The sequence below is a fragment of the Trachurus trachurus genome (assembly GCF_905171665.1).
Source record: "Trachurus trachurus genome assembly, chromosome: 18".
In the NCBI taxonomy this organism is placed as follows: Eukaryota; Metazoa; Chordata; class Actinopteri; order Carangiformes; family Carangidae; genus Trachurus; species Trachurus trachurus.
The window spans coordinates 11860789-11880127 of record NC_139909.1 but is presented as its reverse complement, the minus strand read 5'-3'; the positions used below and the strand labels follow the sequence as shown (position 1 = coordinate 11880127).

At 43.2% G+C, this 19339-nt stretch overlaps 1 protein-coding gene across 1 annotated transcript; it reads left to right on the top strand.

The window, feature by feature from the left end:
• Positions 1-2888: 2888 nt before the first annotated feature.
• LOC311001880 (uncharacterized protein) lies at positions 2889-18434 on the top strand (the record flags this gene model as incomplete). Its single annotated transcript, XM_083993059.1, has 10 exons — positions 2889-2913; positions 3360-3605; positions 4105-4224; positions 4308-4445; positions 4544-4672; positions 6326-6661; positions 8524-8649; positions 14100-14417; positions 15100-15417; positions 17882-18434. 10 exons carry the CDS (start codon positions 2889-2891, stop codon positions 17974-17976), a joined length of 1851 nt encoding a protein of 616 aa, XP_083849185.1. The 3' UTR covers positions 17977-18434.
• Positions 18435-19339: the final 905 nt, after the last annotated feature.

Below are 19339 nucleotides of genomic sequence, written 5' to 3'. Positions count from 1 at the left end.
CAAGTAAGAGTAAAGGTAACTGTATTTTGTTTTCTTCTTTTCATAGCTCTTACGGTGTGTTTACATTGAATACGGTCCAAGGAATAAAACATTGTGAACCATCAGTTTGAGAGTCCGACCATCATTTAGCCGGGGATGCTACACTGATCCTTTTCTTGTTCTTCTTCACACAACAGTCTTGCTAAAGCATCATTTGTCTTGCACCATTCCTCTAGCGAGTCTTGAAATTCCAAACGTAATTTCTGCTTGACTGTGTTTACATTAGCATCATCTTCCATTAGCCGCTCGATCTCGTTAGCTTGGCTAGTTAGATGGCCCAGTTTAGCTTTCCTGGTTTGAGTTAATCTATGCACTTTTTCGGCGACAGCCCTCTCTGTCATTTTCGTTTCCCTCTTTCCACAAGCTAGCTCCTCATAGCATATTTCATCCATATTGTCCACTTGAATAGAATTAACAACATCAGCTTGCTAGCTTACCGTCGCTCTCTTTGGGAACTACCCATTGGTCCGACCTCCCATTGGTTCGACCTCCCGTTACTCCGACAAAATACCCACTGGTCCGACCTCCCATTGGTTCGACCTCCCGTTACTCCGACAAAATCAACCACAAGTCGGACCAATAGGAGGTCGAACCAATGGGTGGTCCCGTTAGTTCGAACTGTCATCGCTACTTTGTGACAAGCTCTTCCATTGATAGGAGCATGCAGCTTTCTCTCTCTCTCTCTCCAGGAGCCAGATCATGTCAGATTGCGCACAACCATCATAAATGCTGATCAAGATGTGTAAACTGATAATCAAAGCCCCCCTCCCAGAGTACAGAGTAAAAGAAATACACCCCCCCCCCCCCCGCGCTAGAGCGTGGCTGAACCTGGCCGGCTTGAGCTCACTTCACGGGCGCGAGCCTGCTGCAGCCGCCGCTCCTTAAATTTCGCTTTGGTTAGGTTCAGGCAATGAAGAAAGGAGTTGGTTAAGTTTAGTAAAAACACCAGGTAGAGGCTAGACAGGCTGGAAGCATAATGAGCCTTATATGTTATTAATATGAAGTGCTTGTTTTGCAGTTAATTATGCACATGATCCGTTTGATCCCAGAAAGGAAAAAAGGATCAATGCCCAGCCTCCGTTTCCTTTCTGATTGCGTCCGTCTGTCTGTTCGGAGTGGGAGAGAGAGAGAGAGAATCCACCGGTCTATATACCTGTCTGTAATGTAAGCTTGATTTGATAAGTGTCAAGGTTTAATTATGGACACTAATGAGCGCGCAGCAGTGCGTAAAAGTCGTGCGTAATGACAGCTCCTCCTTGGTGAAACACAATAAACTGCACCTCTTCTTCCACGTGTGTCTTATTGACAGGTGGAGCCTATATGAATAATTATATAAATGCACAGTGAACGGTAAGAATGGAGAGTTTGACTAATAACTAGTCCAGTTCGAACTAATGAGGACCTCCCATTAGTTCGAACTCTCATTACTCCGATTGTCGGACCAATGGGAGTTCGAACCAATGGGAGGTCGAACTAATGGGAGGTCGGACTAATGGGAGGTCGGACCAGTGCCATGGACCCGCTCTCTTTTTCCTTTCTTTTTTTTTTTTTGTTGATCCACGTCGGCTCAAAAATCAATGATCCACACAGCCTTTCATCAACGAGCTCTCACTGTTACGTTGTCCACTGAAGCAGTCCACAGTTTACACGAGTCTTGTCCTTTCCAGTACTTTCCACGGAGAAGACTTGGGTTTTTCTGACTAAAATGTAGGTTTTCTAACGAAGTCCCACCGGAGCTTATGGCTGACTCGTGTTGTCCAAAACAGAAAAAAGTGCGTCCTCCACGAGAGCAGGTGTTACAGGTTTATTCGCCAAAATACAAAAAATAAAAGCTTACATTTTCCACGGGCTTTTAACGATAGGCTACCTGTCCACTCACACTTCAAACACGTCTTCAATACGATCTCAACACGGTCAGAAAAACCGTGGGCTCCTCAGGCTATTCTGTCTTCCACACTGCTTCACTTCCTAAACACCGTGCCGAAGCTACTTTCTTAAAGACACAGGCGCCTATTTTTATCTGTATCACCACAGTTATTGTAAACATCACAAATGAATTATCTGAGTTTGTGCAAATAATAATTAAAGCAGAAGTAAGTGGTCCGGTCGTTTTCGCTAATGCTGCGTTCCAGGCAGGCTTTAAATTACAGCTTCAAGTCACAACTTACGACTTTGTAGCGTTTCAGGCAACCCACTCGTGTTTTTCCGACCTGTTTTACCGGTGAAAGTCACTCTAACGGCCACTCGTAACTTCCGACCGGTGAACTCGTACCAGATCGAACTGGTACGACTTCACGGTCGTAAAAATACGAGTTTCCTTGAACGCACCATAACAGTCCTCGTCCCTACGTCGCCACATTCACGGCGTTCCTTGGCTGCACACACAGCCCTGCATGCCGTTCTCTCTCCTCATTGGATAAAAACTGTAGGATACGATAAATGTTTTCTCCTCGGCTCAGAGCAGAGCAGAGGGACTGACAGACCCGTGTTTCAGTCCAAACACTCTATGTAAGTGATTGCTGTCGGAAGATATAACTATTTAAGACTTATATTAACACAAATATATCACTTACTTCTGCTTTAACTAATAATGATAATTTCAATTAACTTATTTTCTTAAATGCAATTAAATTATTTAACAATTATGAAATACAAAGTTTATACTTAATAATGTACTGAAATGATTATGAACTGTTTTATCAGTCACACGGCACCTACACTGGTACCTCATGACTGTGGCTATACCGCGGACCTCCGTTACACCTGAGTCATGTTGCCTTCCAGTTTTACTCAGAAATCTGAATTTCTGGTCGGATCTCAGCAGCCCAAACATACAGTAAGAATTCAAGATGGCTGCTACTCACATCAACAGTAGTAAATCAACACTCTGCATTTATTTTTCTCTGAACTGTTTCACTCTAAACTCAGTCCCTGGACATTTTCCTACACCATGTTTTTGTTGTAAATTTGTACGGCTTCTGAAAAGCATTATAAATTGTTAACAATGAAATCTATCATTTACAGCAATGAAATCATCATATTTTTGTTTTGTTATATTAATCTTTCATTTTTCCTACTTCTGCATTTATAAGAAACAAACCCGTGGTTCCTCAGGTCTGTGGTGTGTGAGTCTGTGTTGATGAGACTGTCGGTGGTTCACTGCAGCTCCAGGTCAAACACTGATTATCTTCTGGTTTCTGTCTCACCTCTGTCTGTGTCCTCAGTTTCCCAGCATGCCTCAGCTGTGGAGACATATGAGGGGGAGGAGTCTGTCCTGCTGCCCTGTGACTTTCCTACGTTTGACCTGGTCGAACCTTCAGTGGTGTGGAGCCGCTCCGACCTCCGTCCTTCAACCGTCCACCAGCGTCAGCCGGACAGAGACGAACTCAGAGACCAGAACCAGGACTACAGAGGACGGACGTCCATGAGGACTGACGCTCTGAGGACCGGAGACCTCAGCCTCACTCTGAGGAGACCCACCACCAGAGACAGTGGCAGCTACAGCTGCATCCTCAGAGAGAGGGGGGGAGAGGAGAGGCAGAGTCAAGTTACACTGAAGGTCAAAGGTCAGAGGACATGGACTCATCAGAAATGTGTTTTAATGTTTCACATTAATGTTTATAGTGATGTTTTAATCTCATGTTGTTGTTTGTGTCGACTGCAGGACGTCATGAAGAATCGGTCTACATTGTCTTTGGTGTCTGTTGTCTCCTGCTCTCACTGACTGCTGCTGTTCACACTGGCATACTGTATACAGTGACAAAGGCAATAAGTAAGTTATCTGTGTGTGTGTGTGTGTGTGTGTGTGTGTGTGTGTGTGTGTGTGTGTGTGTGTGTGTGTGTGTGTGTGTGTGTGTGTGTGTGTGTGTGTGTGTGTGTGTGTGTGTGTGCACGTGCGTGTGCACCCAGGAAACTAATGCAAGTCAGTGTGATGTCGGAGCTGTTAACTGAGGTCAGAGGTCGGGTAGAAATAAACTCTAAGTGTTGTTGTGTGAATTGCTCAGAAATGTTGTGTTAATGTTTATAAATGTTCTGACCTCATGTTGTTGTTTGTGTCAACTACAGGATCTCAACCAGTCAGGATCAAGGTTCTCCAGGTTCTCCAGGTTCTCCAGGTTCTCCTGGTTGCTTGTGGTGTTGGTCTATGCATTTTCTTTCTTCATAAAGGGACTGAGAACAAAGATGGTATGTAGTGTGTGTGTGTATGTATGGGGGGGGGGGTTGACTGACAACAACACTAACATCTGATCTCATGTTGTTTGTCTCAGTGACAGAACCTCCTCCAGACTGGACCGCTGGTCTACTGGGTCTAATGTTCATCCTGCTCCTCCTGACTCTCCTGGTTTATTGTGTCTGGGTCAGAACACATTTAGAAAATATATTGTGTATATTTGGTTATTTCTCAGGTAAGAGGTCACAGTGGAACTGAGCAAAGTGTTTTTTTTATGCGTTATTGTTTATTAATATTTGAATCTTATATTGTTGTTGATTGTGTCGACTACAGGACGTCATCCAGACCGGGTCAAGGTTCTCCAGGTTCTTCTGGTTCTCCAGGTTCTGCTGGTTCTCCTGGTTGCTGCTGCTGTTGTTCCTTGTTGTGTCATTCTTCACAAAGGGATTAAGAACACAGATGGTGTGTGTGTGTGTAGATTAATCAGTATAATTTGTCTCTTTGTGTCATGCACCCCCAACACACACTCAACTCAAACACTCATTGGGTCTCATTCATGAAATGTGAGTAACAGCCATAAATTTACTGGATTTCCACATTCATCAAAGCTGACCTTTTCGTAACTCTCACAAAATCTACACCTGCTCCTGACTGCATGTAGTGCTTGTAAATTTAGAAATGCACATAAATACTGCTTGTCACTGTTGGAAATACACAATTTTAATCCGTACTGCTCTCTGTTATGTAGGACAATACACAACTGCCTTTGAATTTAAACGTGACAAATGTGTAGAAATATTTGGAGAGGGACAGGTTTTAGGGGTCAAGGCTCTATTGTTCTATTATTCTGTCCGATCGGCACTAGTCACAGATGTGTTATAGAGTTTTTTTTAATGATTAACGGTTAATAAGCGTCGGTTTAGGGTGAGGAAAACAAGTCAAAATGTGTGCGCAACAGGGCCGTAGCCAGGGTTTAGAAATTGATGAGGTCCGGGGGTAAATTCATGCAAAACCACTGATGCGCGTTGCCTTCAGGGACAGTTTTTCAGCAAGCAGTCTCTGCATTTGCCTCTAAAACAACTCTGTCTTGTAACATTCTGTCATTATCTCATAGCGTGGTGAATGTGGATTGTGTATTTGATGAGTTTGATGAGGGAAACCAAGAAATCCCATTAGCCTCCGTAGCGTAGCTCTGAGCAGCTCGCGGCTCTGCTCCGCCGTTCTAAAAATAGCTTGCACCGACAATTAAAGTTAACGAACCTACTGCTATGGCTATAGGGATTATGGCAATGGGCCCATTTGCCAAAATGTTGAACTATCCCTTTAACTTCAACCAGAATAACTCAGATCCACGATCTCTCTTTTTTCCGACTCTCTCCCTTTTTCCTTGTTGGACAGGATGCACCTACGTACCTCCTTATATGGTGGTCATGGTCTACTTATATGGCTAATCATGGGTGGAGATCTATGCCAGGGAGCGTGCTGTTACTTCATGATGGGTTGGTCTTCATGATCTTACACAAGTACTTACGATCAAATCTGAGATTCCCACAGCTTTCATGAATCTGGAGGAGAGTTTTAGTGGCGTGGGTTTTTATGTGCAAATCTACACACAGATTTACTGACGTTTCATGAATGAGACACATTATGAGTCAATGGTCCAGGCGGTTTAGTCAGAGTCAGTCGGTACCAAGTGCTGTCACCCACTGGCTTGAGAACTGTTGTTTTGAAGTCAGGAGTTTGTGATTTGGCCATCGCCATCTTGGTTTTTGTAACCAATAGATACTATATATGGAGGAGGGGGTGGAGCTGTGGAGGAGTGAGGGGTAGATCTGACCCAAGCTCTATACACCCACCTACACCAGCTACATGACAGATTAAAATGAACAGGTCATGACTAATAAACATTGTTAGTGCCATGATGAGGACAGACTGCACTTGACTGACAAGTGTCACTGTGTCAATCAAGTGGCAGCCACGCCCACAGACCCATTCTGCTTTATCATCTGTTTTGTTTTCAGTGGCATCATTTGAAAAATGACCCTTATTTTGTATTGAGAAAAACTTCAAACTAGTATTTAAGACCATATTCCATGTTCCTGTCTCTGTCCTCAGTGTCCTGGCATGGAGACACTGTGGAGCTCTACAGTGGGAGGTCTGTCCTGCTGCCCTGTGAGGACTCTCCTTTACCCAAAAACCCCACAGTGACGTGGAGCCGCCACGACCTCCGTCCTCCAACCGTCCATCAGAGACACGAGCTGGGTGACGACCTCAGAGACCAGAACCAGGTTTACAGCAGCAGAACGTCCATGAAGACTGACGCTCTGACCACTGGAGACCTCAGTCTCACTCTGAGGAACCTCTACATCTCTGACAGCGGAAACTACACCTGCATCATCACAGCGTTTGGAAATAAACGAACACTGAGAGACATACAGCTGAAGGTCAAAGGTCAGAAACACACACTAACACCTACAGTACAGGATACAGGTCAGAGGTCAAAGGTCAGAGCTATAGCAGAATTATCTACAGTGGCCCTGAGGGTCAAAACACAACGACATTCCACAAAACACAAAAACATTTCAGATTACGGAAAGGGTAAGGACAGCATCTTGTTTGTGATTGGTTAGAATCTGTCAATCAGGAAAAACAGGACAGCGGAGCGAGTCAACACTGTGTAGCCCAGGATCAGTGCTCAAGTCTGGGTGAGAGGAGAAGGGGCAGCTGGGTTGGACGCTGCAGCATAACGCCAGGTAGATCTGGCCTTATGAGTTTCGCTTTTACCGTGTACTGCTGTCATGCATGTACGCTTCTCTCTGTGCGTGTGTGTGTGAACGCCAAAAACGGAGAAAGAACAATATTGCGTTGGTCGAGCCAAAAAACCGAAAAATTGATTTGTGGCGGAAGTAATTTATTTGTGGCCACCACGCCAAACACAAATAAATGAATGTATGGGAAACACTGTAGATACGTTGGTTTGAATGGTGACAAAGCTAGATATGCCCGCAGGCACAGCTGTATAACTGCAGCGAAGTAATGGAAACAAGCTAAGATTAATTTGCGTTATGTTATTTTCAATTACATACTCAGCCATGCAGATGCAGTTCGTAGTCAGGATGCAGTTGTTCCAGACTTAAAGGTGTTCAGAAAAGAAGACTGAATTTGAGCCCACTGTGGGTCTTAACATTAGTGTAATAACTCATCTATCAGACGATGTAGCCCAAATTTTTCGAGTAAATTCGGGATGAAAGTGTGTTTGTTTTTTTTCGCATTATTTAATGCAGGCGCACAAATTATGCGTCATGCTGCACACGATTCATCAGCTACTGATATTGGATCCGTCATCTGTCACTCAAACGTCTGACAGTGCGTTCACACCGGGCGTGAGGCAAATTTTTCGCGCGATAAGATTACATACAAAGTCAATGTACAGACGTGAATGGACGTGAATTTGTGCCGGCGGGCCGAATGACGCGACACGAATGAAGTGAACAAGCGAAATTTGCCTGTTCGCGCAAGTTCAAAATATTGAACTCACAAATATTTGCGCGAATGCTGCGAGTAAAAACAAATATTCCAGCGGGCAAACTCGAGCGAGTAGAGCGAGGCAAATATTTTACTCGCACCCGGTGTGAACGCACTGTGAGACACACACACACATCAAGCTTGGTCTCGCCTCAAGCATTGAATATCCCACCCGCTCGATAACGACCAATCAAATTCGTTTTCCTTACTGTGGTAAACTCGTGCAGCAAGTCGTGGAAACTCGTAGAAGGAGGCGCGACAAACAGGACAAACGGCCATTTCTGTACATCTTTAAACATGTCCGTCCTCTTCCCTTGTCTCTGACCAGGCAGCACCTCAGTCCTCAGAGCCACCAAGTTTTGTAATTGTGTAAGAGTATTTTCCTGAACACGACTGTCTGTTACATAGCTGGATGCACATTGTTGTTTTTAACCGATAAACGACGCCATGCTCTGAGCGTCTGTGGCTTGTGCCGATCGGCAACTCGATCCTCCATCCTGAGAGAATGATCGACGATGTTTTTTTGCCGTTATAAAACAGTATTAAAACACACTTTTATCACTCGGTGATGAACTGTTAACTAACTGCTAACACCGCTTTGAGTAAACCACATCCATGGAAGGTACAACCATGACAACCGGTTCTTTCTGCCGTCTGGTTGCGCACGTATCCTGACTTGTTGGTAAACAAATAATCCCTCTATAGATACAGGTCTGAGGTCAGTTTGAACCAGCGTCACAGAGGTCACGTAAAGGTCATGTTGTTGTTTATGTTCATCTCATCCACAGAAAAGTTCTCCGTCATAGCTGAAGTCTCCGTTGTGTGTGGTCTCCTGGTTCTACTGGTTCTACTGGGAGTTTCTCTTGGTGTCGCCTGGTGGCTTAAAGTTCATAAAAGGCGATTAATCAAAAAAGGTAGGATGTGTGTGTGTGAGTGTGTGTGAGTGAGAGAGAGAGAGAGAGACACTACAGAGCTTTTATTGTGAAAATCTTCCATTATGTGTTGAGAGGACAGAGGCCATGAACGGCTACACACACATTTATTCACATCAACACCTCATTGACTGTGGTCCAGTTCCTCTCTCTCCCCTAAAGACTCAGGCCCTGAACCCTCACTGACTTAACTATCTACTCAGTAGTACTACTCAGCTGTAGCTGTAGTCAGTGGTTCTCAAACTTTTTACATCAAAGACCCCTAAATTGACACAAACTAGACCACGGACCCCCATTGGACAAAATTTTGGAGCAAACCAGAAATACACAAATATTTGTTCTGAAGAACGTTACTTTTTTAGTCAATGTACGTTCAAATTAGGGCCAGTGGTGTGAATTCTTGGAAATACTGTAGAGACATTTCTGGAAAAAACTGGTACAATTTCTCCAAAAACGTTTGAACATTTCTAGAAAAAAGTCTTAAAATTAAAAAAAAAAAGGTAAAATAATAGTAAAATAAAAAGTGGTAAAATTTCCAGAGAAAGTTGGGGACCCCTGAACCCTCTCAAGGTCCCCTGGGGGTCCCTGGACCCCACTTTGAGAACCACTGGCCTCAGTGACTGAGTGTGAGAGTCTGTGAGGGTCCAGATGCTGTAAACAGGAACAGAACAGCACTTACCCACTTTTTACGTTACCTTGACAACAAAATGTTGTTGACTCTGTCCGGTCTGCGACTGATGATTTACTGTTCACTGTCAACACACGGATCAGATCTGATCAAATCATCATCAATAATCACTACACACAGTTGTGACGAGAAACGTTAATACCGACAGTAAACTTCTAATCTCTCTCTCTTTTTTTTTTCTCCTTCCATGAACAATAAAGAAACCACGGAGCTCTACATTTGTTTATTTACTTTTTTTCTTTAAACACTCGCGTTCTGACACCATCCCATGTATTTAGCTTCACAACGCTAGAAGGAGGAGGAGGTGTATGCACAAGGAAAATAATCACAACTCACTGAATTTTCAACTGATTTTCACACAGTTTAGTTTTTAGAAACACGAGACATGTAATAATGCAAGTAATGCAATACAAGATGCTCTGGGAGATTTTATATGTGTGTGTGTGTGTGTGTGTGTGTGTGTGTGTGTGTGTGTGTGTGTGTGTGGTTGTGCGAACCAACAAACAAAACTCTGATCATGTCCAACACCTTCAGTAAAGATTATGTGGTTTAGATTAAAACCTGCTGCTGCTGCTGTCTGACGACATCATCATGTGGTTTGTTGTCTCTCAGTCCAACAGATGGAGGTGGAGGAGTTGGCGGAGTCTGTCCAGCTGCCCTTCAAGACCACAGCTGGTCTGTCTGAAGACGTCAGAGTGGAGTGGACGGCTGAACTCAGAGCGAGGTGGTTGGATGAAGACGACAGGAAGGTCTATGTGCATGGGAACGGTCCTAAAGAACAGCACAGGTTTTACAGAGGCCAAACAGAGATGAATGAAGACCTGCTGAGGACTGGAGACCTCAGTCTGACCCTGGAATACCCCATAGAGAGAGACAGAGGAGACTACACCTGCAGAGTCTACAACAAGGACGGAGACTTAATGAGAGAGAAAACTGTGAATCTCAGTGTCACAGGTAAGAGTTGTTTGTTTGTCTCTGTCTCTGGTTTTGTCTCCTCTGCAGAGAATTCATGTCAAAGATGAAACAGTTGAAATCAGAGCTGTAGATTCAGGTCAGAGATTAAAACCTGAGGCCTGTACCACGAAGCAGGATCACCGTCTTGGCGAGGTGAGTTACCATGGTAACTTACTCTGAACGGCTAAACTGCTCCGGGTCGGCGTAGCTGTCAGGATTGATCTGAATCCAGTAAAAGGCTCCGTCCACCGGCCAATCAGGAAAAATGACGTGTCCTCTCACTGGTATTACTGTTACCAAGGAGACGGAAATAAAAGTAGCGAAGCTCCAGACAGAGTTGCGGTGATTGTATCCAGTTTATGATACGTTATGAAAAAACACACACGTGTCTCACAACAACGGATGAAAGGTTTTTCCGGGACAGATCAAATCCGTTAGATGATTGTCCCAATTGTTGTAGTTTTTATTTTTTTAAGTGTGTGTGTGTGTGTGTGTGTGTGTGTGTGTGTGTGTGTGTGTGTGTGTGTGTGTGTGTGTGTGTGTGTGTGTGTGTGTGTGTGTGTAGAGACACGCGTCTATATGGGACAGGCTTTTATTTAATTTAGAACAAACCTTATGCTCAGCAAAGATGGAAAATATATAATATAATAAAACGGTTCTGTTGTTTGGCCACTGTTTAAAAGAGTCAGAACAGGAGGAAAGAATTGGATCCAGAGCAGCATCACTTACAAGTTTAATCAGCAGCCATTCAACAACTAATAAATAAACATAATCATTTAATTCGGACCACAGGCTTCTTTTTTTTCTTCTTCCTCGTAGGAGAAATAAGATGTTCGCTCACCTCTTCTCTGAGGCGTCGGTGCTCTGGTTGTGATTGGTCTGCTGCCTTGAACCCGCCCTTTATACATGTGCGTTCACCGATTCACAATAAGACAAACCTGGGTTGAGTTACCGAGGTGATAACCAGCGTCGTGGTACCGCTGATCCAGAGAGACAGTGTTGTGGATCGTTCAGCTGGATAGGCTGAGAGGAACCCTCGCTTCATGGTACAGGCCTCTGCTGCTGCTGTCTGATGACATCACCATGTGGTTTGTTGTCTCTCAGAGCAACAGGTGGAGGAGGAGGAGGGGGTGGAGTCTGTCCAGCTGCCCTTCAAGACCACAGCTGGTCTGTCTGAAGACGTCAGAGTGGAGTGGACGGACAGAGACAACAGGAAGGTCCATGTGTATGAGAACGGTCCTAAAGGACAGCACCAGGTTTACAGAGGACGAACAGAGATGAATGAAGACCTGCTGAGGACTGGAGACCTCAGTCTGACCCTGAAACACCCCACAAGGAGAGACGGAGGAGGATACTACTACTGCAGAGTCTACAACAAGGACGGAGACTTACTGAGAGGGACAGTAGTGAATCTCAGGGTCAAAGGTCAGAGTTGTTTGTTTGTCTCTGGTTTTGTCTCCTCTGCAGAGAATTCATGTCCAGTGTTGGGAGTAACTTGTTACAAAATTAATGAGTTATACTAAAGTCACAGTAATATATAACTTTTAGGCAGTAATAGAGTAATACAACGTGTTACTTATTATATTTATTGTAATATTATTACAGTTACTCCGTCTGGTAACATGTTACAATCAGAAACAGGTTGAATCACCACCTCAGGCTCCACAGCTGTAAAAAGAGAAGCCAGTTTGCAGCAGCTCTTGACTCCCAGGATGCATTGCTGGCTGCTGTCTCTCTGCCCAAGTTGAAGCTTCACTGGATGAGTAAGAAAACTAGAAGACGACATCAAGTTCCTGCTCACTACAGAGTGCAGCTCCTTGTCAGAGGAGCCTGCAGCCCAGATGTCAGATCCTCATCCAGCTGCTGCCCCCAATGAGGATGACTTTTGTACTTTGGTGCACAGCTCCATGAATCTACATACACCTGTGTCCATGTAAACAGAGATAATAATAATAATAATAATAATAATAATAATAATAATAATAATAATAATAATACATTTTATTTAGAAAGTGCCTTTCACACCACTCAAGGACACTTTACAGCAGTTAAAATCATCAAGCACCAAAACACAGAATAAATCATCAATAAGCAATACCAAAACACAAGAGCACAGAATAAACAACATTAAACACATCAGTAAGAATGAATAATGAAAAGAACAAATAAATAAAACTGTGCAGAATAAAAGGGAAATGTTAGGGTGAGGGGTGGTGGGGTGAATAGACAATTTGAAACAGGTGGGTTTTGAGTTTTGTTTTGAAAAGAGGGAGAGAGTCAATGTTACGGATGTGAGATGGTAAAGAATTCCAGAGTCGGGGAGCAGAGCGACTGAAAGCTCTGCTCCCCATGGTGCTGAGGAGAGCAGGGGGCACAGTGAGGTGGAGAGAGGAGGAAGATCTGAGGGAGCGTGCTGGAGTGGCAACGTGGAGAAGATCAGACAAGTAACTCAGGTTAATAGATGATCTTAAATCTGCCTCTGTGATGAAAAGTCTCCGCTGCTTTCAGAGAGTTAAAATAGTGACACTGCAGGTTAACGCTGCAACACCATCCAGGTCACCAGTAGAAAGACTTTTCAGTGTAGAGGGACTGGTGCTCACCCCAAAGGGAAAACGCCTGTTCATGTTCATGTTCATGTTCATGTTCATGTTCATGTTCATGTTCATGTTCATTTATTTAGCACAAAAAAAGCGTATAACGCTGCGCAAGGAGGGAACCAAGTCCTAGACGGACTTGTACAAGAGACAAGCAGACAACATACATGAGCTAAACAAAAGACAAAAGATCAATAGCAGCAGGAATCAAGGTAGGACTTGAAGCAAATAACAGCAAATAAATATTTGACAAATAAAAAGCAGAACAATGACAGAGAAAATACATTCAAGAGAAAGATAATTATGTTCCTGTGGAAAGTAAAAATTCCTTCAGATTCTTTTTAAAAATGCAATGGGAGGAGATGGACCTCAGTGATAAGTTTAGTTCAGTCCAAAGCTTGGGGCCTCTATAAGTAATGTTGAATTGATGACTTGATGTTCGGGAAGACGGTAAAAATAAGATGTTATGACTAAGCCTCGTTTGATAGGAATGAATATCTGTAGTCGGAATAAAGAGATTATGAAAAGTAATAGGCAGATCTTGTTTCCTGTTAATAAACTTATGGGTGAAGAGGCATGTTTGATAGGCATTCACCTTATCAATAGATAAGAGTCGATATTTCAAAAAGAGAGGCGCTGATGGCCAATATCTAGTCGAGTGACAGATCAGTCTCAGAAACCTCTTTTGTATTAAGGGTAATTTTCTGAGATGAGTCAGATAAGTGGCTGCCCAGGCAATGTTACAATCATTTAAATGAGGGTACAATAAACTATAATAGAGGGTTAAGTAAACTGAGGAGTTAATTAAAGGGAGAAGTTTCCTCAAAATGCCGAGCATCTTCATGGATCTCTGTGATAAACGCTTCCAGCAGCTTCTCCTGTTGCACTTTAACAAATACTTTAGTGATGTGGAAAAGTTCTGTAGACAAAGGTCAAGACTAAACATCTTCAACAGTTTTACTGAGGATTATTCACCATGACAGATTATAACGTGCCTCCATATTGTAATGTCTTGTCCAATTATTTTGGTGAAAGTAACTAAAAAGTTACTCTCTAAGGAATATTGCAAAGAAACGTATTACTTTCAAATGCAAGTAACTTCTGTCATGTAATATATTACAATTCAGAAGTAACTCAGGTCAGATTAAAACCTGCTGCTGTCTGATGACATCATCATGTGGTTTGTTGTCTCTCAGACCAACAGGTGGAGGTGGAGGAGGGGGCGGAGTCTGTCCAGCTGCCCTTCAAGACCACAGCTGGTCTGTCTGAAGACGTCAGAGTGGAGTGGACGGACAGAGACAACAGGAAGGTCCATGTGTATGAGAACGGTCCTAAAGGACAGGACCAGGTTTACAGAGGACGAACAGAGATGAATGAAGACCTGCTGAGGACTGGAGACCTCAGTCTGACCCTGAAGGACCCCACATGGAGAGATGAAGGAGAATACACCTGCAGAGTCTACAACAAGGACGGAGACTTCCTGAGAGAGACAGAAGTGACTCTCAAGGTCGAAGGTCAGAGTTGTTTGTTTGTCTCTGGTTTTGTCTCCTCTGCAGAGAATTCATGTCCAGTGTTGGGGGAAACTTGTTACAAAATTAATGAGTTATACTAAAGTTACAGTAATAGATAACTTTTAGGCAGTAATAGAGTAATACAACGTGTTACTTATTATATTTATTGTAATATTATCACAGTTAGTCCGTCCGGTAACATGTTACAATCAGAAACAGGTTGAATTACCACCTCAGGCTCCACAGCTGTAAATAGAGAAGCCAGTTTGCAGCAGCTCTTGACTCCCAGGATGCATTGCTGGCTGCTGTCTCTCTGCCCAAGTTGAAGCTTCACTGGATGAGTAAGAAAACTAGAAGACGACATCAAGTTCCTGCTCACTACAGAGTGCAGCTCCTTGTCAGAGGAGCCTGCAGCCCAGATGCCAGATCCTCATCCAGCTGCTGACAGATTATAACGTGTCTCCATATTGTAATGTCTTGTCCTCAGTGTTTATTTTGGTGAAAGTAATTAAAAAGTAATCAGTAACTTATTACTCTCTAAGGAATACTGCAAAGAAATGCATTACTTCCAAATGCAAGTAACTACTGTTATGTAATCTATTACATTTTAGAAGTAACTCAAGTCAGAGATTAAAACCTGCTGCTGCTGTCTGATGACATCATCATGTGGTTTGTTGTCTCTCAGAGCAACAGGTGAAGGTGGAGGAGGGGGCGGAGTCTGTCCAGCTGCCCTTCAAGACCACAGCTGGTCTGTCTGAAGACGTCAGAGTGGAGTGGACGGACAGAGACATCAGGAAGGTTCATGTGTATGAGAACGGTCCTAAAGGACAGCACCAGGTTTACAGAGGACGAACAGAGATGAATGAAGACCTGCTGAGGACTGGAGACCTCAGTCTGACCCTGAAACACCCCACAAGGAGAGATGGAGGAAAATACACCTGCAGAGTCTACAACAAGGACGGAGACTTACTGAGAAGGACAAAAGTGTCTCTCGATGTCAAAGGTCAGAGCTGTTTGTTTGTCTCTGTCTCACTGCAGTGTTTCCCCCAGAAAATTTGTTAGTTAAGGTGGTGTCTGTCCTGTGGGGGGGGGGGGGGGGGAGCGGATCGATCAATCGCCCGGGGGAGGGGGGTGTTCGGTGCGCCGTATTAAGTTACGCCTTCACCACGCGCGCTGCTGTTATGCATGCGCGCTTCTCTGTGGTGTGTATGTATGGCGAGTGGATTGTGCCAAATCAAGGATTACCAGGAGAAGGAGAAGGAGCAACCTCCCCTCCCGTCGCCGTCAGAACGTGTGGATTTTTGAATGGGAGTGGATGGGACAGCAGATGAGAGACCGGCGGCGACGTCACGGCGAGTGCACTGAAGGAACGTGTGACGGCGGCGACGTGACGACGGCGTATGTTAGAATTACCAACAAATTTACGCCTGCTCTGGACGTCTGAACTAAGTACGTCGTCACCACAGACGTGTGAAACGACGTGTGAAACTCACGTCGCCACCATTGACGTGTGAAACTCACGTCGCCACCATTGACGTGTGAAACTCACGTCGCCACCATTGACGTGTGAAACACACGTCGTCGCTACTACGCCGTCTTCAGTAGGAATTATAATTATAACAATATTATAGGGCCTGGACTCGATTTAATCTAATTAATTAGAGGCTTTGTAATTAGGCTAATTAATCGAAATTAAGCATATTTGAGCATATTTAGGCCAGTAGCCTACACTATTACGATGATTACTGTATTTAATAGCCTACTTAAATCACAGCATAAAGTGATTTGTCCCTGTGTGATGTCCAGGGACAGGTCAGGACAGTCTGAAGACAGAAAGCTCTGAGTTTGAAGTCCTGGACAAGTCTGTGTCTTGACCACATGTCAGCTGATCATCTGCAGCAGTGCAACTCGCTCTTCTCAGCTCCACCGTGACCAGCGCTTCTTTTTTTTTTTTTTTTTAATGAAGCTCCGCTAAAAAGCTCCCCCCCCCCCCCCCCTCTTTTTTCGTTGCCCCCCCCCCCCCCCCCCCCCCCTCTGGTCAGACAGAGCTTCTTTAGATCAAGTCTACATCATTTGAACCACGAGCCTTTTCATCCCCCTACAGTAGCGCACAGCGTCTCCCAGACCACCGTAGCTTACTGTAAATTCTCAAAAAGAAGAAGAAAAAAAAGGCGAGCCTGAGATGCCGGTTGCACTGGGTCAGGTCTGTCTCCAGGTTTGAGCAAATAAAAGCCGCGGTCTCTGTTAGAAGCCGGGTCTGTTTTCTACAAGTTCTAGTGAATGAACAAAACCTCTCAAGTGCTTAATTCCTGCTACAGTTCTTAAAGACCTGACCTGGTCCGATCTGATCCGCTATTGCGGCCAGACTCACGTGCATTAATTCTCGTCCATTCTCGAATTAATTATGATTAGATATTATTTCCCATCTTTGCTGAGCTCATTTGTTTTAAAGTAAATAGCTAAAAACGTCCCATATAGATGCCTGTCTATAGGCTACATACTGTGATGTGACTGTAGATATAAACTACAGGTCCACAACCTGGAGATGCCCCAACGAGTCCCCCCTCTGTTTTTTTTCCCCACAAATCGCACACTTATTATAATTACAATTCTCATGGGAACACAAACTTATCTGACAGCTCACTTCTTTCTCTGCTCCCCCTCACTTACCCCCCCCACACACAGGACTGTGTCTTCCTCACACTCACCCCGGCCCCTCAGTTTCTCATCCAACCTGCCCAGTCAGTCAGAAATCATAGAACTTAAACATCATAACAAGAACATTATTGATTACAAGCTCTGTCACCAAGAAATGTTTTTTTTATTATTATTATTGTTAATTCTATTGTTCTCTCTTTAGTTAACTCTTATGCTGTCATGTGTAAATCTAGCTATTGCACTGACACGTGAGCTGGAATGTCTGAATTGTCTGTTGTTCAATAAAGTTGGAAGAAAAAAAAGTAGGCTACGTCGATCCCCTCACCGTCACTTTCCCCAATTGAGTGAATTCCTGTCTTTCAATATTGGATTCACTTTTTGTTTTTCTTAGGCCTAAGCTGTGTTTTATATGCACTGACTGTGCTTTGTGCAGCTTAGGCAGTAGTAGCTACTTTTTACAAACTGCAGGTGTGTGTGTGTGTGTGTGTGGTGGGGAGGAGGGATGGGGGGTGGGGGCGGCGGCGTAGGTGAGGCGACGTACTTATCAACACGTAGGTGAGGCGACGTAGTTCAGACGTCAATTCCACACGACAGTCTCCTTTGGCTGGGTAACCGTGGCACAATCCACTCGCCATATGTATGTGTGTGACAGGATGCGGAGATGAATGAAGGCGCTCGTCCGGGAGGGGCCTAAACTAACGTCTTTTTAAGACGTTAGTTTAGGCGGCAGCTCTTTGTTGTTAAGGCGGCCGCCTTAACAGGACAGCGCTGCAGGAAACCCTGCTCACTGTCTTCTGTCTCGTCTACAGGGAGAACTCAGGTCGGAGCTGAAACAACAGTCGACATGAAAGACAGAAGCAGCTCCATTGATCCAACTCCTCTGATGGATGATCAATCAGTCTGATTGGTCTGTTGATCAGTTTGTGATCATTGAAAGGATCTGACTGTGGACCAGAGAGAAGATGGAGGTGAAGGAACTGATGGAGGATGGATGAAGACAGGAGGACGCTACTGACTCACAGTCTGTTGACTCATTATTGATGAGTATTGATCAGACCTGATCATGTTAAAGAGGAACTATGTCAGTGCGGTCGCGTTTCCTCTGTTTTACTAAGAGACTTTAAGTTTTATTGATTTCAAGTTTACTCAGTAAAACTTTTACCTTGTAATTTACCATCACAAAGGTCTTTAGGCTGATTAAATTTGAGGTCAATCTGTTTAAATCTTGAACATACGATAAATGTTGATATATTAAAAAAACAAAAAACATCTGCATAAATTAAGAAATAGAAACATGATTTCAAATGTCAAACTGTCAGTAGAGTTTACACATCTCTGTCAACTGTCATACATGTAGATGCTCTGTTTTGTCAATTATTTTATACATAGTTTTTGTCATATTTTTTTTTACCACTATTGTTTTTCTTAATTAAAAGTATGTTTAACATATTGCTCTTATTATTATTGATGCTTTTTCTATTTTTGCTGTCCACATTGCAGCTACGATTCTGCAAATTACCTAATCGAATGAATGGATGTCATACCTGATAATAATTATCCGTGTACCATTGAGCGTGACCGTGGTCAAGACTAATAAAGAGCTACTATTTAGCTAATATCTATCACAGTGAGTTTAGTAAAGTGATGATGGAAGTTAAACGACATGTTTATTTTTTGTTTTTTTAAATATGTTGAAATTATACAGACTCTGGATGCAAAATCATAGAATATCACTGCAACAAAGAAAGCGGATAGATGGACACAAATTGGTTTTGAAATGAGTTGGAAAGGTCACAAGTCATCAATTATATTACATGGACATGTGGATTTACATAGGCCTATAATACAGATACGAAAGACATAAATCAAACAATCACAAGTAAATCACACAACAATTTATAATTTAATAAATAATTTTTATCCCTTAATTGAAGTGTATCATGTTGTTGCATTATATTGATGTTGGTTTATGCCTATGTGACCTGTTGACTGTGAAGCACTTTGGTGCAAATGCTCTTTGCTTTTAAGGTGCTATATAAATATAATTAAACTTAAACTTAATATAGCCTACTGTAATATTATATAACTTCAACTTCATTTATCCCAGAAGGGTAACTTTTTGTTAACAGCCAGTCACAAACTGCGAAAAACAACGACAAAACAACATAAAAAAACATTAATCAATCAATCAGTCACAATCAATCACAAAATAGTTAGTTAATCACAATCAATCAATCGATCAATTCACATTATATTATATTATATTA